The following is a 22,897-nucleotide window of genomic DNA, read 5'->3' on the forward strand; positions in this document are numbered from 1 at the left end:
TCGAACTCACAGAGATCCGCCTGCCTCTGCCTCCCGAGTGCTGGGATTAAAGGCGTGCACCACCAACGCCCAGCTTATACCACTGTTTCTTAGTCTTAGTGTATGGTCCTGTTCCTTTCATGATGCTCCCAGAAGGGAAGGTCTTGATGTCTTACTCTTTTCCCATGATACAATACCATTCTGATTTCTCTGTATTTGTCAACTGAACTCTTGACCTTATGGCCTCAGGCACTGGATCTGAGCTGTAGGCATTTCATCCTTGCTATCAGGCACGTCTAGTAAATCTCCTGTTCTTGGTGTAATTAGGAGGGCACAGCGGTGGTAGGGATTTTTTTCCCCAAGGAATTATTTTGTTTAGAGAGGTTACCATTGTGTACATTGTAATCCTTTACCAAGGCCCCCACGAAATTTCCCAAAGGGAAAGGCATTAATTTTGGGAATCATTAAAGATGAAAATGAAAGGTGCTGGAGAAGTGTGGCCTGCAATGTGGAAATGCCGGACCGTTGTCAAGCAGCAATGGCGGCCATATGGTCCACACCAGCGCCCCATATGCACACAGTGGTTAGAAGAGGGTGTTGAATCCCCTGGAACTAGAGTCACTGGCAGTTGTGAGCTGCTATGTGAGTGCTGGGAATTGAACCCAGGTCCTCCGGAAGAGCAGCCAGTGTTCTTAACTGCTGAGCTAGCCATCCAGCCTCAGTTCAGGGTTTTTGAGAGTGACAGAACCTTTCACAGCTTAGTTGTGTTTGGCCCAAGGTCCTAAGGTCTTGGCACTCATGGTCATCATAGATTGATCTGGAATAGTGGTTCCATGTTTATTATCTCTTAACAAGGAAGGTTAATAGTACTGGAGTATGTGAAGTGGAAACAAACTTTATCAAGAATTGTTACAGGACAGTGAGAGATTGAAAAAAAGTGAGAAATTAAGGGAAACTGAGGGAGTCACCTAAGGTAGGGGGGTTTTCAAGAGAGAAAAAAGCCATCGGGTTTTCTATGTCTCAGGGTTTTAAAAGTTGTTTAAATTACATTTTATCTCTCTCTCTCAATCTGTGCATGCCTGAATATATGTGTGTAAGTGTGGTGTGTATACATATGTGTATTGTGCGTGCTAGCATGTGCAAGTGTGTGTGCATGTGTGTGTATGTAAGTATGTGTGAGTGTGTGTGTGTATGTAGGTATGTGTGTAGGTGTGTGTGTGTAAGGTGTGTGTGGTGTGTGTATGTATGTGTATGTGCAGGTGCACAAAGGCCAAGACATTTGTGAGGAAGTGTTGATCCCACTGATGGAATATGGTGAAGGCAGGAAAACCTGAGGCAGAGTGTGTGAGGTGTGTGGGGTTCGTCTTCAGCCTTGCTGTGCCATCCCCAGAAAGAGAATCTGCAGAGGTTTCTCCTGACTTCAAGGAGATCTGAGGCAGCTTCATTTCTTAAGTCTCTACTTTCAGTTAGATAAAAGAAACTTCCAGAAGGCTTCTTCCAGAGTCTGCTGGATCTCACGTGTCTTCCAATTAAGATACATTTTTATCAACTCTGGGATTTGTGTGGGGTCCCCATAGGCTAAACCTGAGTGCCATTTGGAGAAGAGAGCCTGGAGTCTGCAAACGTCCAGATACCAGACCATGAGCTTTAGAGAAGACAGGAGCCAGGGATGGTTATGAGAACTAACAGTCTGTTTAGTTCTCTTAAAAATATGTTTTTTAGCTGGGCGTTGGTGGCTCATGTCTTTTATCCCAGCACTATGGAGGCAGAGGCAGGCAGACCTCTGTGAGTTCGAGGCCAGCCTGGTGTACAGAGCGAGTTCCAGGACAACCTCCAAAGCAAAACGGAGAAACCCTGTCTCGAAAAACCAAAAAAAAAAAGTTTTTAATTATGTGTGTGTCTGTGTGGGGGTGTATACACATGAGTGAGGATTCCCATAGAGGCCAGAGGAGGACATTGGATACCCTGGAGCTGGAAATAGGCAGTTGTGGCCTCTGGATGTGAGTGGGTAGGAACTGAACTTGGGTCCTCCACAAGATCAGTAAGCCCTCTTAATCACTGAACCATCTTTCCAGTCAGTAAAGAGTTAAGTTTCTGTTTTTCTAAACAGGGTCTCAGGAATTAGCCCTGGCTGACCTGGAACCTGCTATGTAGACAGGGCTAGCCTCAAACTCAAACACTGCCATGCCCAGTCCATCTCTTTTTCACTCCCCATGCCTCTTGTAAGTATCCAACGCAGAGGGACTCATTGCCGACCACAAAGAGCAAACCCCAGGGTCCACTCCCGGCTCTGCTCAAGCAGCTGGCCTGATAGCCCTGCCTGAAAGCAAGAACAGCTGCGGCTGTTGCTGTTCCTCTTTACTCCTCCTCTTTTTCTTTTTAAATCTGCACGATCTCCACTTCCCCCAGGATCCACACATGTGAAATCCTCATGTTGATTTAAGAGCCGTGGGCTAGAGCTCATTGCCTCCAAGGACACTTGAGTCACCAGTGGAACAACCACACAGAAGATCCAGGGTTTGTCCCCAAGGCTGAGACCAACACTCCTCACACAACAGACACCATTCTGGACGAGTGGAAACCTGGCGTGGGTTTCGGGGGTCTCAGCTTTCTCTGTGGTCAGAGACTGGAATCCAACCAGTCATTATCTGTGGATGAAACCATGATTCCTGAAGGATCCATAGCCTGCGATTATGCATTCAGAATAAAAGATGGGCAAGAGTGTCTCAGTGCCCAACGGGCAAGAACATTTCACGGAGTATTAGGATATTCTTATTTTATAGGAAAAGACAACAGAAGCGTACATGGTAAACCTGTGGGGAAGCTGGCCGTCCCTGAAGCACGCGTTTGTCACAGATGTCTGGGAGTGACATTGTTTTTAGGGGCATAGAATCATTCTGCTTTTCTATGTCTGTTTCCTGTGTGTATCAATGCCCTCTTCTGAGTTTCTCTCAGGGCCCTTCAGTCTCTTCAAGAACACATTCCTCTGGTCCAACTTCTTATCAAAGGGGAGTATTTCGCATAGCATGACCATTGTTAGGCATTGGTGTAAATCCTGACAGCCCAGGCTCAGGGGAAGGCAGTGACCCGATTACTGACAGCTGTTAGAGGATCGTTTCTCTGCCTTTTAGTTTCCCCAGCAGAGTGGCGCAGACATGGCCATCATTAACATTTAATTTTGATTTAGTGAGTCTGCACAGGCTGGGCCTGCCAAACACAGCCTGTTGCAGATAAAAGTCCAACCTCTCTCGTGGTCGCTCCAAACTGCACCTGCTCAGGCCCAAGCGATGGGCAGAGGAAACCTTTCAAGGTCACACCAGTTTCTGAAAGTGGAACCAAAGAGCTTTGCTAGCTGCTAGGATAATTGCCAAATACTCAGCTGACTTCCCTGTGATTTTACACAGCGGACATTAAGTTAGATACCCAGGCTATGACAGAGAGAAGGTGAGAAAACATCAGTCTTAAGATGTCATTTTTAACAATGGTCGAAGCAGAACATTTATATAGGAAGATAGCAAAGACTCTCTCTCTCTCTCTCTCTCTCTCTCTCTCTCTCATTTTTTTGAGACAGGGTTTCTCTGTGGCTTTGGAGCCTGTCCTGTCCTGGAACTCACTCTGTAGACCAGGCTGGCCTGGAACTCACAGAGATCCACCTGCCTCTGCCTCCCGAGTGCTGGGATTAAAGGCATGTAACACCACCGCCTGGCTCAGCAAAGACTCTCTTGACAAAACTTTGAACAGATTCTTTTCCAGCATGTCTCAATTTTGGTCTAAAAGAGACAAATGATTTTGTACACCCCGTCCCCATTTACTAAAAGACTTAGAATGGTTTCTAACAGCTCTAGATTACACGTCTAAGGCACAGCCAGCTCCTCTTAATATGCCTGTGTGGCAAAGGTTTGCTGTGAACCTGGTAGTAGATGAGCCCTGGAATGGTTCCTTAGAAAGCCTGCAGTTGTACATCTGTTTTCCTACACTCTGAGAGGCTGATCTTCTAACACACACACACACACACACACACACACACACACACACACCACTCACATCTGTACTCTCACACATGCACACGCGAATACACAGGCTCACATGGTTCTTTTTAGGACCTCAGAGCCTTTTAGAAATGTCAGCATGCAGGGAACTAGCTCCTGCTCCCAGATGTCTCCTGTGGCTCCAGCTTGCTCAGTGGCCTCCTGTCCAAAGGGTCTGACAAGCCGGCTTCTCCCCCAAGGCAGCTAACATGCCAGTCTGTGCCCAAGCCTCCACTTGTGCCTTACCTGGCTCCCACAGTTCCCAGCACTCATGCAAGCTGTTGAGTTCCCTGCTTTTTTTTTCTTTTCTTTTCTTTCTTTTTTTTTTGTAATCCCTTGCGATGGGGTCAGCACAGAATCCATTGTACGGTTCATACACAGAAATTTAACCAATGTCCAGTTACTCCGGACAGAGTAAATACAGTTAGACACAACACAGAACTAAGAGGGCTGAGGTTATGAACTCAATCTCCATATGGTTCCACCAGTACTGTGGTCACATATGTCACCTCTCAGCTGTTTCACAAATGCCTTTCGTGGATCACAGGGGACACCAGATGAAAGGACAGAGAAGGTTCAGCACAAACCGTGTACCTTTGGGTTTCTCATGACTGTTTTAAGAATCCAATATACAGATGCTGTGGCTCATTGCCCCTTTTATGTACCTCAATTGGGAGAGCACCTATGCTCTCTCTCTCTCTCTCTCTCTCTCTCTCTCTCTCTCTCTCTCTCTCTCTCTCTCTCTCTCTCTCTCTCTCTCTCTCTCTCTCTCCCTCTCATGCCTTTTTCCTGATTTGTTCTCTTAGCATCTATTTCATGGTCCATCTCTTCCACAGTTCCCTCCCAAACACTCTACCCTCCACTACATTTACTCTGGTACACAAAGAAGTTGTCTTCCGTACCCTGACTTACTTTGTTCACACAACAGCTCATGGGTCATGTACTTGTGCTTTACTACATCTAAAAGAAATGAGGACAAGATAGCCCACCTCTTTTGTTTGATATTGTGGCTAGTATCAGGCTAACTACATCAGGCTAGCATTTAAATGTTTTCATTGAGTTTCCAAGTGACCTTGACAAATTTCTGCAGAATTATGTTGAGTCCCTTCATCAATTCTAGGGCAGACTGTAGACTCTTATTATAATCTTCAAAAATCTTTAAACACTCAAGCTAGAATGTAATTGTGCTTTTTATAGAGATGTCCATTGCCTGTGAATGTTCCCCATTTTATGTAATTGTTTTATGTATCCACCTAACCACAAAACCTCCAGTTTATAATGCTATAATAGCTCCTGTGACTACTGCCTCCTTCCTTCCTTCCTTCCTTCCTTCTTTCCTTCCTTCCTTCCTTCCTTCCTTCTTTCTTTCTTTCCTTTTTTTCAGGACAGGGTCTCACAATGTCACCCTGGCTGGCCTGGAACTTGCTGTGTAGACCAAGCTGGCCTCAAACTCACAGAAACCCACCTGCCTCTGTCTCCTGCGTGCTGGGATTAAAGGGATGTGCGCCACATCTGGGGTTACTTTTATTTCTAATTTTATGTGTATGGGTGTTTTGCTTTCATGCGTGTCTGTGTATCCCATGTATGCCTCAGCCCACAGAGAACGTGAGAGGGCGTTGGATCTGCTGAAACTGGAGCCACAGGAGGTTGTGAGCTGCCGTGTAGGTACTGGGATTTGAACCCAGTTCTTGGGAAAAGCAGCCAGTGCTCTGAAACACTGAGTTATCTTTCAGGACAACGGTTGCTTCTTTTATAATTAAGTTGCCGTCAGCTTACATTTTCATAACTTTATGAATATACTTTTATGATAATATATTTTCTGCCCATTCTAAACAAGGAAAAATAGCTTTAAAGAGATAGCTCATAAAACTGCACGGAAACCAGCAATTCTGAAGCCTGAAGAGTTCCTTGCTTCAGGAAAGCCAGCACCACAAGGGAAGCTGCTGAAAATGTGATGGGGGGGGGGTGAGCTTTGCCCATTCCAAGCTGGTAGTGAAACTGGCAGTGCCACCCATGGGGAATTGGCTTTGGAGGCATGAAAGACGCCAGAGCGAAGGGCTTGTGGATCCTTCAAGGTTTCAGAAAGCCTCTGAGGCCAGACAACATGTGGCAGGAATAAAATCCTGCAAGGCGGTGGGAAGCCATTGTGTGAAGCTGGGTTGGGGTGGGAATTCCAAGATGCTAGAGATGTCAGAGCCATGAGCCATCTGCCAAGGGGAGCTACACACAGGGAGTGGACCAGCTCAAGAGAGCAACTGTGTGTTGTGTATAGGAAGCAATATATAAAGAACTAAAAGAACTCAACATCAAGAAAGCAACCAGATTAAAAGTGGGGTACAGAACTAAGCACGAAGTTCTCAAAAGATGAAACACATTGGCTGGCTGTAAAACTTGTGGAGAGGGAAATCAGTGTGGCGGTTCCTCGGGAACCTGGGGATAGATCTACCTCAAGATCTGGCTGTACGACTCTTGCACATACACCCAAAGGCCTCTGCGCCTTACCACACCGATGCTTACTCAGCCATGTTCATAGATGCTCTATTCATAATTGTAGATGCAAGTTCTGCCCCACCCACCAGTTCCCAAATAACCAACAGAGACTTCATATTAATGCTAAATGGTCTGCTGAACACTCAGGATTATTACTAACTAGCTCTTACAACTCAAATTAACCCATTTCTATTAATGCATGTATTGTCACATGGCTAGTGGCTTTACCTGTCTCCAGCATGTCTTTCTCTGTGTCTGGCCACCTCACTGACTCCGCCCTTCTTCCTCTCAGCATTCTGTTTGGTGTCCCACTTACACTTCCTGCCTGGCTACTGGACAGTCAGCTTTTTATTAACAATGAGAGCAACACATTTTTCACAGTGTACAGGATTATTTCACAGAGCATAATTGCCAGAAATTGCAAACAGTCTAGATTTCCATCAACTGATAAATGGATAATGAAGTGTGATGCATTTCATTATGATAATGTGGAACATTTATACAATGGAATATTATTCAGCTGTAGAAAAATGAAATTATAGGGGATAGAGAGATGGCTTAGCAGTTAAGAGTACATTCTAGTTCCCCAGAGGACCTGAGTTCAATTCCCAGCATCCACATTAGGCAGCTCACAACTGCCTGTAACTCTAGCTCTCGAGACAGTCAATGCATGGACCTCTGTGGGCACCTGAATTCACATGCAAGTACATATATGCACATAACTAAGAATAAAAATAAGTTTAAAAATGAAATCATAAATTCATAGGTAAATGTATGGAGTTAGAAAAAAAATCCTGCTTGAGATAACCCAGACTCAAAAGAGAAATATTGTATGTTTTATCTTATGCATAGATATTAGATTTTAAGCTTTTGATATGTGTACTATAATCTGAATAACCTAGTAATTAGGTACCTAGTAAGGAATTAGTGTGAAGGAGAGGATCTCTCAAGGAAGGGGAAATAGAATACATTGTCATGGAGACACATAGGGGAGACTACAATAGGAGGATTAAATAAGGAGGGCCTGGAAGAGAAAGGTAAAGAAGGAAATGTGGGGGGGGCAACTAAACAAGAAAGCCCATTTGAAAAGCTATATGGAAACCTACTATTGTAGAAGCTTCCTTTCATGTATTTATGAAAGTCACCAAATAATAGGGGAGAAAATGCCCCAACTAAATATCCTATGACACCAAGTAAAAACATTCAATGCCAGGAATGTGTCACATCTTGTTGAGTCATTTGCCAAAAGGATCCCATGGAACCTCTTAAACATTACAGGCTATTGCCAGAGCTATTGGTTGCTCTGAGAAGCCTAGTAAGTTCCTAGCTGAGAGTGTGCCTGACTAGAATGAGCTTCGCATGGTTCTTGGTGATAAAGGTAGCCGTCAGTACCACCCGGGTACCAGCCGACAATAGTGACCTGCCTGCAAGATGATGGCTGCAACGGTGGCAGGACTGTTATGGGAGTAACCAACCATTTATTTATTTTATCCGGATCTAAGGTCTACTCTAAGAGATGGAGCCTGTATTTGCTAAATTGGCCAAGAAACAAAGACCTAGGGCCTAGGGAAAACCTATTATTACTCTGCTAAAGGAACATAGCAATAAAATGACTCAATGACAAACTGCTATGCCCATAGATCAGCGCCTCACTCAGCCCACATCAGAGAAGCTTCTTGTAGTAGAGGGGAACTAACACAGAGACCCACACTTGGATAATGTGCAGAGAGAGAGACAGAGACTTTGGGAGGGATGGAAATGGGATACCACCCCTAAGCAGGAAGCTATTTGCAATTGACACCTGAAGGCAATAGGAAAATCAGTTTTCCCCAATTGAGTGTCAGTGTGTTATCAACCACATCCAAAGCAGGCCCCATGCCCAGAAACGGTTGTCCAAAGTTGGGTAGGTGGGAAGGAGTTGGGGGAGGAGAAAAAGGAAAAAGACACAAGGAAAAAATGGAAGAGAGAATAGTTTGACTAAATCTTGCTTTAAACTGGGCATCTTCTACTTTACCGAGAGGAGATGGCTTCAGATACAAAGTCAATATCAGAACTAATTCCAGAAATGGACATATTTCTATTTTATGTTGGGCGCATTAAGTATTTGATTTTTTTTCTTCCTTTTTTTGTTTGTTTGTTTGTTTTGAGGCAGGTTCTCGCCATCTCATAACTCTGATTGTCCTGGAACTCATTAGGCAGCCCTGGATGGCTTTGAATTAAACATGATTGCGAAGTGAGCGCTCAGCTGCTGCGTCAGCTGTGGCTTTATTCCACCATCTTGGACGCTCATCCTCTCAAACCATAAGCCCAATTAAACACTTCCTTTTACAAGTTGCCTTAGTCATGGTGTTTTATCATAGTAATAGAAGAGTAACTGAGACACTGTCCTTTGGGTCCACTTCTTCCAAACACTTGTAGAGCAGTGTCTCAATTACTCAATCTGAAAACAGGCAGAGAAGGCACACTGGGAAGGGCCCAGTCTTTTGAAACCAAAAGCTCACCTTCAGTGACACACCTCCTCTAACAAGACCACACCTCCTAATCCTTCCCAAACAGTTCCACCGACTGGGGACCAAGTCTTCAAGCATGAGCTCATAAAGGTCATTCTCATTCAAACCACCCCAGAGGCAACTACCACCAAGAACAGAATTATCACTGGGCATTGCGACTCACACCTCCAATCTCAGCACTTGGGAGGCAGAGGCAGGAAAATCAGGGATTGAAGGCCAGACATAGTGAGTTAAAGACCAGCCTGAGCTCTGTGAGATTCTGTCTTACAACAACCAACCGACCAGCACTGAGCAACAAATAAAACAATTGTTAGTGTGACTGAATGTGGGTCCTGGCTGTTGCCCTATTTAAAATGAGTTGTGGACAGTCTTCTGAAAGTTGTCATCTGACCTTTACTTGTATGCTATGACATGCACATCGGAACATTTGCACACACATGCACTCCCACACACAGTTCTTAGAAACCTATTAAAGAAAAAAAACAAAAACAGAACCAAAACAAAAAACAAGCAAACAAACAAATAAAAAGGGGGGCTGGACGCTGGGTCTGGTGGTGCACACCTTTAATCCCAGCACTTGGGAGGCAGAGGCAGGGCAAGCTCTTTGAGTTTGAATTCACCCTAGTCTACACAGCAAGTGCTATGCCAGTCAGAGCAACATAGTGAAACTGGGTCAAAAAAAAAAAAAAAAGAAAGAAAGAAAGAAAGGAAGATGTAGAGAAGCCTTTTCCTTGCCAGCTGCTTTGGTTTTTCCCCATCAGTCGCCTGAGATCTGCCACGTTGTAGTCCCCTAATAACACACAAGACACTGTATTAATTATGAAGCTGTTGGCCGTTTGCTTGATTTCTTACTGGCTATCTTTGACTTAAGTATTTAACCCATACTTCCCTCTTCCCTCCTCCTCCTCTTCCTCTTCCTCCTAACTCATTTGAGACAGAGTAAAAAATAAACCTTGGATATCTGATGGGAGCTGTCCTGCCCCTTTCTGCCCTCTGTCCCTCTCCTTTGTGCTTGGTCTTGGGGTCCTGAGCCAATATTTTTCCTTTCAGTCAGTGGATTCATTTCTTTTTGCTAAAGTTACATTTGGATTTCTATCACATCTATTTATATTGTTCCCTACTAATGTACTTCTCTATTCTTTTTGTTGTTGTTTGTTTTTTGTATACCTTTGGAGTCTGTCCTGGAACTCTGTATACCAAGCCAAACTCAACTCACAGAGATCCTTCTGCCTCTGCCTCCCAAGTGCTGGTATTAAAGACATGCACCACCAATGTCCAGCTGTACTTTTCTTTTCTAGAATAAAATTGTTTTATTTTCTTCACACTTGTAATATCCCTACAAACTATTGCCCCTGTTAATCAATTTTTGTTACTGTAACATATATCTGAAATAAACCAACTTAAAGAGGAAAGGCTTCTTTCAGCTTGTAGTTCTGTAGTCTATCACTTGGATTTGGGTGTTTGGTGGCACAGGATGTCACGGTGGGAGCACGAGTCAGGGACTCAATATCCACACAAGGGCACATCTTTGGTGTCTCACCTCACTTTTAATAGTTACCATCTTCAAAAGGTCCCATAACTTGCCAATAGCTCCTTCATCACCTGAGTGCCACACCTTCAACCCAGGTCCTTTGAGTGTTAGGAAACGCTCTATGGTCACTATGACGACATCTGCTGCAGTCTAGACAACACTGATGGGGTGCTGCTCTGGGCTGCAGATAGACATTCTAGTCACTGTGAAGGTACCCTCTCATTACCCTGCCTCTAATTTTAAATTAGTAGACAATTTTGAATTATAAATCTTTTTTTTTAATTAATTTGAATTTTTTATGTGCACTGGTGTTTTGCCTGCAGCATGTCTGTGTGAGGGTGTCAGATCTTGGAGATACAGACAGTTGTTAACTGCCATGTAGATGCTGGAAATTGAACTCAGATCCTCTACAAGAGCCATCAGTGCTCTTAACCACTGAGCCATCTCTCCAGCCCCCCTTCCCCCGCCACCACCCCCTTTTCCAAGGTAAGGTTTGTCTGTGTAGCCCTGGCTGTCTTGGAATGCTCTCTGTAGACAAGACTGGCCTTGGACTCAAGAGATCCATCTGCCTCTGCCTCCTGAGTGCTGGGATTAAGGGTATGCACTACCACCACCCGGCATAAATCTCTTATTAACTGGCTAGCACATTGGAACCCCGCTTATTTGGGAAAACTAAATAAAGCTGGGCTTTTTAGATGTCACAAAACTGAAGAGGAACTGGCCCACTGTGAGCATCTATCTGAAGCTGTTCAAAGTGGCCAGCAGGCCAGCCTCCTCTTGTATAACCTGTTTGGCCGTAATAAACAGCATGTGCCGTCAGTCTGTCATACTTTGTGTAGAGAAATGTAGAGATAGAACATGGATAGTGGGGTGTAATGTTAGGGATAAAGCCAAGCCTATGGGGGTGTTGGGTAGCAGTTTCCTCTGAGATTGAAACATTAGAGGAGCTCCTTAACACAGAAGGCAAACAACTCAAGACAGCTTCAGGAAGTCCCTGAAACGGAACATATTCACTAGGCTCCACTCTCCCAGAGTAAGCAATAAAGCCCAGTCAAGAAGCCAAGAAGACTCTGAGACCAGCCCACTGCCTAGAAGAGGCTTAGGCCAATCCGGCCGCCTGGGACACTCTCCGGCCTGTTGAGCTGCCTGCAGGCTGTGCAGTGTGCTTTCAGTTTCCAGCTTTGTGAGCTGTCACCCATGCTGGGCTGGGCTTTGGTGATGGAGTTGTCTTTAAGTCATTTCTTCTTTTGTAAGTAACCCATCACCCGTATTCCCGTAACTCCAATAAAACTCTTTAGTTCACCAAGTTGGTGATGTCTTCCTTAGGGTTTCTATCGCTGTGGTGTAACATCATGACTAAAAAGCAAGTTGGAAAGGAAAAGTGTTTATTTGGCTTACACTTGAACAGCACTGTCTATCACTGTAGGAAGTCAGGACAGGAACTCAAGCAGGGCAGGAACCCAGAGGCAGAGGCTGATGCAGAGGCCATGGAGGGGTGCTGCTTACTGACTTGCTCAGCCTGCTTTCTTATAGAGCCCATAATCACAGCCCAGGGACGGCCCCACCCTCCATGGGCTGGGCCCTCCCCCACTGATCACTAATGGAGAAAATGCCTTACACCTGGATCTCATGGAGGCATTTCCTCAGCTGAGGCTCTGTCCTCTCTAACAACTCTAGCTTGTGTCAAGTTGACACACAAAACCAGCCAATGCAGGTGGCACCTGCACTTTGGTCTGCTGTGGACTCCCTATCTGTGTTTAGTTGATACATGTGTTGCATCTCCCTAGGAAGTATTGTCACACAACAAGGGGAAAGAAACACTTGGGAGGAAAAACACAACAGAGCCACCAAGATGGGCTCTAGCAGCCCTGAGCTCGAGGCAAACATGGCTCTGCTAAGCTTGCCCCTTCTCCATTCCCTCCACCTTGGTAAACTCTTAGATTGCACTCCTAAAGCTAGTCTCCAAGGTCTGTTCCCTTAGCCACTTCCTCCCCCCAAGGCTGACCACCAAGGTGCAGCTATCAAAGTATTGAAGTCCAGTTATCAAAAGCCCCCTTTTGACTCACCTAATCAACATGAATAATTACACTTCATCCTAACATGGCGTTTGCCTTTTTCCCTTTATGAAATGCCATTTGCCTATGGGCCATGTCTGTCTTCCCTCTATCCAGAGACAGTCCTTTGTCCCTCTGGAACACGTATCTTTTCCCCTTCTCCCTCATCCTCTATCTCATGTCTCTGTCTCTTATTCCCTGCCCTTTGTCCCTGAGAACTTGGTCTTGAGATGTCTTGTGCAATACCAGCCCTTTCAATAATAAGTCCATGAACACTATTGGGACTGCATGGATCCGGGTTCCTGTTTAGCAAGCAGTGGTCTAAAGCCTTGGACAAGGTACCTTAATCTTTGCTCATCTATGCAGTGTGGACAACAGCAGTACCCGCCTTATTGTTGTGGGATGTTGTTGGTTACTTTGCATGAGCAGCAGTTACTGGCACACAGTAAGTACTACGTCAGTGAGCACAAGGCTGTCATCTACTATGCTAGGACACAGGACATGGTTGTGAACCCCTCTGAAGACATTTCAGGGCAAGGCACTCAGGTGATCAGAGCTGACCCAAACCAGCCCAGTGTTTGCAATGTTGCTGAGCTGCATCTGTCAAAACAGATTTTAATCTTTATTTTGATTTTATGTGCATGGGTGTTTTGCCTGCAGATATGTCTGTGCACCTCATATATATATATGCAATGCCCATGGAGACAGGAAAGGGGTTAGAGTTATGGATATTCGTGAGCTGCCGTGTGGGTGCTGGGAACTGAAGCCAGTGTTCTTAACCCCTGAGACCCTCTGCACCCCCAGGTTAGCTATTTTTCACTACAAGTCTGACAAAGGAAAGTTGTATTTAAAGACATTCTTGGAAAGAATTATTTCTAGTTAATTTTGGTGTGTGATTTTTTTAAAGTTATTTGCAAGTTTTTTTTAAATAATAAACTTTAATAATAAAGTTCAAAAGATTTTCAGATTATTAATCTGGTTCTTCCCCACATTCTTGTTCTGTGAGCTGTGGTAGCTGTTGTGTGGCATACACACATGATCATATACTCTTAAAACAGTAGCAAAAGAGAAAAGTGGTCCCATAATACTTAGAGGGCACCTGTGAGGCTCACACACACAGATGAGTACGGAGTAACTCATGGATAGGGTCTGAATGTTTTCAGTTGGCACTAGAAGCACACTAATATTTTCAGATAGGGCTGATAACATACACCAGCTAGGACAGTCAGGGTGTGGAAATGATAAGGCAAGTTCTGGTAACTTTGGTCCAATTTGAGAAGAGAAATGAGCGAGAAGGCTGGGTGTACAATTTACTATCAGAGTATGTGCTTAGCTGACACAAAACACTGGGGAAAAGGTAGGAAAATAGTAAAAGATGTGGCCAAAAAGCTAGGTTGGGGGTATGTGGAGGAAGCTACATGTACAGGAATTGAAGACAATGGGTTATCAGTGGGACGGTTACAGCAGTTATAGGTGATAGTCAATTCAGTCATCCAGAAGACCTTTTTAAAAGTTTATCCACAGTCTTTAATATATAACTAAAATACATATTTCATTTATAGAGAGAATCAATAATAAGACATATGTATAATAATAAATAAATCAAATTTGAAGATATACACCAGGCAAGTTTTGTGGTTTGTTGTTTTTCTTTTTTGAGAGAGGGACTCCTATAGCTCAGGCTGGCCTCCAACTCTATATGTAGTTGAAGATGACTTTTAACATTCAATCTCCTGCCTCTACCTGGAATTACAGATGTTCACCACCATGCCAACTTATAACCCCTTTAGTTTTCTTCTTCTTTCTTGGAGGTACTGAGGGTTTAATCCAGGGCCTCAGGCATGTTAGCCAATGCCCTACCACAGAGCTGTGTCCCCAACACAGATTCATGCCTCTTCAGTGTTAGGACCCCCCAGTCCAGGGAGGTCTGGAGGCAATCTCAGCAATTCCTCAACTTCTTCTTGCAAAGCCTCTGCCTTTTCATGCAACAGCATCTGCAATAAAAACCCAGGCATGAGGCCCAAGGTACTTGGTTAGAGAGTTGCCAACATTTTTATGTCTGCTAAAAACCTGAGCCTGAGACATCAGTATCTAACATAAGAGCTAAAATAATGAGACTGAAAAATAGCCACTTAAGAGCAAGTGATTTTATTATAAAGCCCAGGAATTCTGTTAAAAACCATTTTAGCTGATCACAGTGTTCAGTGTACCAAAAACAATGGAGTGTTTCCTACACTCAAAGGTTCACCTCACAATTCCAGAGAATTTTGCAAAATTTAATTACCTCTTGAAACTGTTATCCTGTGCATAGATATTTAATTAACTCTGGAAACCTATATTTACATATATACTTTGTTCTCATATTTAGTTTGCTTTTAAAAGCCCATTAGTGTTGCAGGGAAACTTTTCCACGGAAGCTTCTAAGGTGAACACAGTCTGATTTATCCTCCTCCCTTCAGCTGCTCCCTCCCCCCCACTCATTATTTCCCTCCTGTATTTTTAACTTAATTATTAGTTAATTATTTAACATATATGGGTATTTTTATTTGCATGTATGTGCACACACCATGTATCCCGGAGGCCAGAAGAGTTGTCTGGATACCCCTGGAAGTGCAATTACAGAGAGTTGTGGTGGCTACATGGGTGCTGGAAATAAGAACCCAAGCCCTCTGGAAGAGCAGCAGTGACCTTAACCACTGAGCCACCTCTTCACCCTGCTTCCTATGTTTTTGAGATAGGATTTCACCATGTAGTCTAGGCTGGCCTCCAGTGTGTGATCTTCCTGCCTCCAGGCCATAAATGCGCATGCTGCCATGTCTGGAAATACGGTTAATTTCAAAAGCAGTGTCCAAGGAGGAAAGTACCCCAGGCACAGTGCAAAGGACGTGTGCTGGTGTGCCTTTAGTCTCACACACAGGAGGCAGAGGCAGGAGGGCCCTCCTAGACCCAAGTCCAGCTCAAGTCACTGACTCAAAAAGCAAAACACAATGACATTTAGAAGATTTCAATACATAATTGATGAACAGTGACTTCTTTCTATTTCCTAAACATTAGAAGCAAAATCCTGGGATAGTTGCAGCTGGGATTTGTCTAGAGAGCAGAGAAACTCATTTGTAATACTGTTTATAATAAAAAGCTTAGTAAAAACTTCATAAAGGGAAACATTCTAAGGAACAAAGTGGAAATGAAAAAGAAAAAATGCTCTCTAATTAGGTAAGGCATAGCTTTACACAAGAGAAATTAAAATAAGTCAGGTAACCATATAAATGTCCCATCATATCCTCTACAGACTACACAGATCTCTTGGTGGTATTAGAGCATGCCTTCAATCCCAGCACTCTAGAGAGAGACAGGAAAATTTCTGGAGTTCAAATCCAGCCTGGTTTATAAAGGGAGTCCCAGGACAGTTAGGACTACACAGAAAAACCCCACCCCAGAAAACAAAGCAAAACGAAAAAATAAAACAAAAAACAAAGAAAAATAAAATGACAAAACCCCCCAAATCTTACACAGATCAGCAACAACAATACAGAATCCCCATGTCAGTATCAGGAGGCACACAACCCTGCCAGTCTCAAGTGTGCATCAGGAAGGAGAAGGAGCTGGGGGAAGTGGGCGAGGCGGGAGCTGGACTGGGTGTCGGCTGAGACCAGAACGCATCCTGAGCATGGCTGAGCGCTGCAGCAGGAGTCCGGTCCCTGCAGTCACCACTGGCTCCCAGGACTAGAGTCTGGCTCCACAGGCCTGGCTCTACCACTTGCTGTTTCCTTGTGTAAACCACTTGATTTCTTTGGGCCTTGTCTATTTATTCCTGCAAGTGTGTTGCACAGATACTATCAGCTGAGTGTGTGCTAGGTGCTACAGAGATGGCTGCAGTCTGTCCCTACCCACCCAGGAACACCTAGTCTACTGGACACAGTGCCTTGGAGCTGCATCTGTAGACATGTAAACTGTCTCCCTTACAGGATCGATGTAAAGATCAATTGACACAATGCTCATAGGTGAGCACTACTCAAAAAATACAAGAAATGTAATTTTTAGCAATTCTCTTTTACATAACAACAGTAACTGTCTTAGTCAGGGCTTCTATTGCTATGACAAAACACCATGATCAAAACGCAAGTTGGCAAGCAACAGGCTTGTGGTAGTTTGAAAGAAAACAGGCCCCAAAGGGAGTGGCAATACTAGGAGGTATGGCTTTGTTGGAGGAAGTGTGTCACTGTGTGGGTGAGCTTTGAGGTCTCCTTGGCCCAAGCTATGCTTAGTGTAGCACACAGTTGCTTCTGCTGCCTTCAGATCAAGATGTAGTACTCCCAGCGTTTCTAGAACCGTGTCTGTCTGCATGCTGCCATGCCACCCACCACGACAATAATGCACTAAATCCCTCAACTGTAAGCCAGCCCCAATTAAATGTTTTCCTTTAAGAGTCTCGGTGGCCATGGTGTCTCAGCAATAGAAACCTTAACTAAGACAGGGTTTATTCAGCTTACACTTCCACATCACTGAAGGAAGTCAGGACAGGAAATGAATAGAGCAGGAATCTGGAGGCAGGAGCCAGGGTACTTGTTTCCTCTGCCTTGCTTAGCTTCCGTTTCTATAGAATCCAGGACCACCAGCCCAAGGTGAAGATCACCCACAATGGACTGGGGCCCTCCCCTAAAAATCACTAATTAAGAAAACGTGTCACAGCTGGATCCTGGGATACTGTCTCAGGTGAGGTTCCCTCTTTTCAGATAACTCTAGTTTGTGTGTCAAGTTGACACAAGACTAATCAGCACAATAATGCAGCAATAGAGGTTTAAAAAGCCCAGCAATTTGTGTAATTGTGACCAACAAGAACATAATTCAATTGCTGTGTAATGGCTTCACCCACACAAAGAGAAGTACAATGGCACTCTTGAAAGGAAACTGGAGACTGTGAATGGCTTAAAGAACTTAGTATAGAAAAGAGAAACTCTCGCTGCGAAAGTGTGAAAAACTACACTGAGAAGGAAAGAATGGCCCGGCTCTGAGGGCAGTACGCCAGATGCGAAGGCAGACATTTGAAGAGGGACTTTAACCCCCACATACTGGGATGACTTTGGTAATGCTAAAAGCACCCAAACCAACAAGAACCAGATTCTGGGGGCTGAAAGCTCCCAGCCAGTGAAGGAGTTTGCAAGCTGAAGACAGCTGGGCTCCTCAGGAGAGGACTTCTGTGAGGAGGCTCTCGGCAGGGCTGTATGACTGCCAGGTCCCCGCGTTTCAAGGAGCCCTGGAAAGGGTGTTAGTTTTATGGTGTCTCTCTCCTCTTCTCAGCAAACCTTTGTCAACAATAGTACAGTATCTGTACCTACGAATTCTGGTTACATGTTTTGTTTTAATTTTTTTAATTTAGGTTTTGCTTTATATGTATGGATGTTTGCTGCATGTGTGTCTGTGAACCATGTGTGTGGTGCCCTTAGAGATCAGAAGGCATGAAGTCCCCTAGAACTAGAGCTACAAACTGTAAGTTAACAACATGGTCCTCTGGAGGTGCAGCAAGTGCCCCTAACCACTGAGCCATCTCTCCACCCTGAGCATGTTTTCATAAGTATACTATTACACACTACTTTGCTCTGATACCTACAGCATAAGCACATGATACATATTTTCAAAGCTTGCTCACCTTTGCTGAGGACACAATCTGCTTGGCCTGGCGCCTGGACAGATGGTCAATTGTCCGCACGAGCACTTCTGGACTGGCATTGGCTAAGTGCGTGACACTTTTGTAGCCTGCGCTGTATAGCTGCTTTGCTCGACCCTAAGGTATTAAAGAGAAATCAATACTATGAGTATTTGAGATTATAAAAAAATCCACATGCAACAGACAGGAGTAGACAAAGATAATAAAGCAAATATGAAGAGATGGCCTGGCAGAATTATAAGGATGTGTTTGGGAGTCTGTTCTGACTCAGGGGAGTTTCCCACAAAGTAGAAGTCAGCTGGCGTGCTAAAACCAGGAGTGGGGATCAGTTAGGCGCTTGAGAGCAGCACTTCACGTCTTCAAATTCCAGCCCAGTACCCTTCACTGGTGGGTGTGCTTACTCCCCACTTGGGCACGTGGGTGTGCTTCCTAAAAGGAAGATAAACTGAAGACACAAGAGGCTGACGCTGAGGTTGTTGACACAGGAAACGGAGAGCCCACTGAGGTCTTAAAGAAGGCTAATGGCTTCCTGTCACCCAGACAGCACTGCACAGAGTGACAGAAGGCAGGATGTACACTCAGTTTTTCATAACTGAGACCTTTAGTTTTTGTTTCTCAATTAGCAATGGCTTTCTGGCAGGCCTTCGCATCATTTTATTTAAAAACAAGAAAACAGACTTCTGGCGATATGGTCTGGGATCAATGGAGTCTCTTACCTAGGAGGTCTACATGAGGTCTCCTGGAAGGACAGACCGAAGGGGAAGGACCCCCCCCCCCCCAGTAGGCAGCAGCCCAGACAGAAAAAGTCCTGAGGGGAAGAAGCAGGGATGCTCTGCCTGGCCATCTGTGCTCTCAGCAGCAGGGATGCTCTGCCTGGCCATCTCTGCTCTCAGCAGCAGGGATGCTCTGCCTGGCCATCTCTAATCTCAGAAGCTCAGTGAATCTACACTGTTGCTGCCACCACTGCAGTCGCCATTCCTCACTGACCAGAACCCAGCTTCTTCAACCTCCACATGAAGACCAGCAAACTCCAGTTTTCCACACCAGACCTGGACGGACTGTCAAGCATTCGGTCTCAGGCTCTGAGCAGCCTCTCCAGTGTGGAGACTTCCACCGCGAGACAACCCAGCATTGTCAGCCAATCTATCAAGTCCCTTTGCTTACATGTATTGATTCTATCGGTTCTATTCGTCTGTAGAACCCAGAGCAATAAGACTCTTTCTAATACCCATTCTGCAGTGACACATCACAGAACAGTAAAACCCAATTGTCCCCATAGTAGAAGGAACCAGAGTTGGGAACCAGGACAGGGCTGACCTCTAGGACCCCGGTCACTTCCATGAGCGGGATTAGCTCCGCCTTCACGCAGTATGTCAGTTTCTTGGTAAGTTCTACCAACAGGGCTTTGTAAACCCAAAACTCTTCCAGCTCCTGGGAAGACAAGGAAATGGCAAATGTTAAGCTAAGCAAGTTACCTCTAAGTTTTTCTGAAGTTTGGGTGTAGAAAGGGGAGAGGATGACCCCACGCGCAACGACAAAGAAGCATGGTGGGTATCTTGGGGGCTTGATGAGCTAGATTTTGGGGGAAGAAGAAGATTGAAAATAAAAACAAAAACCAAGTTATTTCTAATCAAAATCACAGGGAGTGGATGTATGGCTCTGTCTGTCAAGCGACTAGAGTTCTTGCCACTGGGAATTACCCTAGCGATAGAGTATTAAATAAAGGAAGATTCAAATGCAGTGTAATATTCAAGGAAACACTTGCTAAGCTATAAAAACAGGAAACACGAACAGAGATCATTAAACATGGCTCGGGGGTTATCACATCAGTTTATCTTTTTAAGATACATACTTGAGGGCCGGGAGCTGGGGCCGCATGAGGGCTGTGCAAACATGAGTGGCCTCAGCACCAACATAAAAGCCAAGTGCAGTGGCCTATGTCTGTGACCTAGCACGGCCACCGCACAGCACTGTATGTCTGTAGCTAAAATGGTGAGCTCCAGGTTCAGCTAGAGACCCTGCCTCAAAAACTAAGACGAAGAAGCCATTGAGAAAGACACCTCTGAAAGACCTCCACAAGCAACTGTGGCAAATATAAGAATATGTGATATCACCCTGAAGTCACCGAGAAAGCAGAGTGAAAAGATGCCGTAGAACAACCAGACAACCAGTGCTGAGCTGCCTTGGTGTGGACCTTCCTGCTACATGGGAGAAACCACCGAGTTTTCACTGTTAACTATAGTTAAAAGCCATCTTCACTAATACAGCTGCTGTGCTATCTCACACCACTTACATAGATCCCTCAAAGAGAACAGAGAGACGGGTTAAAAATACACTAATCACCCCTCATTATTATACACATGCACAGACTACAGGTTTAAGGTAGGAGAGAAAGAAAGCTGAAATTAAAATCTGGCAAAAACAGCCTGTATGATATGCCAATTAAAAATTACTTACGTAGCAAAGTCTGGTAAGATTTGTTGTGCTACTTAAAGAAATTCTACAGTTTTCTAGTTTTAAACTAATCTACTTCAAATGCATATATAAATAAAGTTTATTTGCTGGGCAGTGGTGGTGCACGCCTTTAATCCCAGCACTTGGGAGGCAGAGGCAGGTGGATCTCTATGCATTTAAGACTAGCCCGGTCTAATGAGTGAATTCTAGGACAGACTCCAAAGGTACACAGAGAAGCTCTGTCTCAAAAAACAAACAAAAAATTATTTATATACATATATCAAATATATGTATATGTAAAACCCCTATATTTGATGTAGATTCCTGCCTGCCTGCCTGCCAGGCACTAGAAGCAAATGTATACATCACAGTGGCTGTCCAGAAATCTTGCTACTGAGTAATCACACAGCAGCTGATGACTTGGGTAACTTACCAACCCACCCTCACCCATGAGTCACCACGTGGAAGCCACAGGTTGTAACAGACAGCCTGGAACTATTAGCAGTGGCCCTGGCAACAAGATAACTCTGCACCTTCACTGACTTAAGCGTCTTAGTTGACTCAATAATTTCTGCACCATTCCATAAGCTCACACAGTAATCTCATAAACAGGCAGAAACAAAGAAATGCTTTAAATAAATCTGCATGTTTTGAAATAACACAGTCAGCAGAGAGTAAAGACAGACTGACAACTGCTTTATGAGTTTAATAACAGTTAAAATGAGAAGACCAGAAGTACACATCACACATGTAACTGAATTACCTCACAGAAATGTAAAACACAGGACGAGAAGGAGGCAGCTCCAGTGAGCAGGTTTTGTACGTGTCCCCGGGGCATATTAAATTTCTCCGACACACTCCAGACGTTGGTCTCTTTCAGCAAGGAATAAAGGACAAAGGACAGATAGAGCCTGTTGACAATGTTCTTGTCCACCTTCTAGAAAGACACAATCAAATAAATTCAGTTGGCAGATGGGTGAAAGGCAAAGAGTATGAGACCATCCTACAGGTCAGCAAGGACAGGGTGAGTTCACTATGCACTTCATATCAACTCTCCCGCTTTCCTAGTCAGACGGAGGTAAGGTGAGTTGTTTCCAGTGCGAGCTACACTCCCTCTGCAGGGAGTGGACATGTGCTCAGGCTATAGCACCTGGCTCCAGTGACTGTGACGAGCTGGCAAGAGGACCTTTGCAGATGTGGTTAGTTCAGGACTTGTAAATGACACCATCCAGGATTCACCATGGGCTCTGAACTAAGTCAATGAAAAGCGAGGCTCCGGTCAGAGATGTGCCTGTGAGCCAAGGAGCTGTCTTGCCCAAGCCACACAGCAAGGAGAGAGCATGAGAGAATCCTTGCAGCCTACCCAGGAAGCCAGTGTTGCCCATACCGTGACTTCAGATCTAGCCTCCTTTACTGCTAGGAACTGAGTCACGGGCCTCACATACGGGAAGGGAGTGATCTAGCACTGCGCTGTAGCCTGGCTGGCTTCTGTGGGTTAAGTCATCCAGCTGGCAGTGGTTGTTTACGGGGGCATTAGAACATCAACACGAGGAGGGAGGCAGGTGTGTCGGAGGCATGGCGGTCCCTGTGTTTACAGAGAAGCACTAGGGGACCAGGAGTGTTCCATACACAGGGTTGTCCCTTCAAGCACAGACGACCTGTTCTCTGTAACCTGATTTACACACAGAAGACTGGGAGCAGATCTGCCTAATGGCCTGGTGACCTCTGTACTCATCACGAGCTTGCTTTCCTTAGTCACTCTACAGAACCCATCTTTCTGGAAGAGGCCACAGGTACTTTACAAAGACCTTGACGTAGTCATGTTGTGCACACAGGATTGAGTTAGTTATCACTAGGAACATTTTCCCCAAATTGTGCTGTACTTAATTAAATACAACTGAAATAAACTACTCGGGATCAGACACTCAGAGTTTGAACCAATACTGGCTATGGAGTCATGTAGAACCTACCTTCTCGCCTCCCAGGGGCCAGTGCTCTGCTGGAAGGTGGTGAGACCTCCACAGTGACTGTTCTGCTTGTAAACTGCATTTTCCTATGAATGGAAGTTAGACGGACACACGTAGCTAAATGGTAAGCTTGTCTATACTATAAACTGCAAGGAAATATGCTAGGGCTTCCACATGGTGGTGATAATTGGTGTTCCCAAAGTGGAAACACAGATATGA

General features: G+C 44.8%; 1 protein-coding gene across 4 annotated transcripts in view; it reads right to left on the reverse strand.

Moving 5' to 3' along the window:
* Positions 1 to 14,095: 14,095 nt before the first annotated feature.
* Positions 14,096 to 22,897, reverse strand: part of Helq (helicase, POLQ like) — a 37,312-nt gene continuing 28,510 nt past the window's right edge. For all 4 annotated transcript variants that reach the window (XM_040747515.1, XM_040747514.1, XM_040747516.1 and 1 more), the window contains 4 exons: positions 21,475 to 21,648; positions 19,575 to 19,688; positions 18,240 to 18,374; positions 14,096 to 14,586 (listed from right to left, as the gene is read on the reverse strand). In XM_040747515.1, the coding sequence (XP_040603449.1) occupies positions 14,479 to 14,586; positions 18,240 to 18,374; positions 19,575 to 19,688; positions 21,475 to 21,648 (531 nt within the window). In that variant the 3' untranslated portion in view covers positions 14,096 to 14,478. The remainder of the gene's footprint in view (positions 14,587 to 18,239; positions 18,375 to 19,574; positions 19,689 to 21,474; positions 21,649 to 22,897) is intronic.

The sequence above is a fragment of the Mesocricetus auratus genome, unplaced genomic scaffold (genome assembly GCF_017639785.1).
Source record: "Mesocricetus auratus isolate SY011 unplaced genomic scaffold, BCM_Maur_2.0 Super-Scaffold_100006, whole genome shotgun sequence".
Lineage (NCBI taxonomy): Eukaryota > Metazoa > Chordata > Mammalia > Rodentia > Cricetidae > Mesocricetus > Mesocricetus auratus.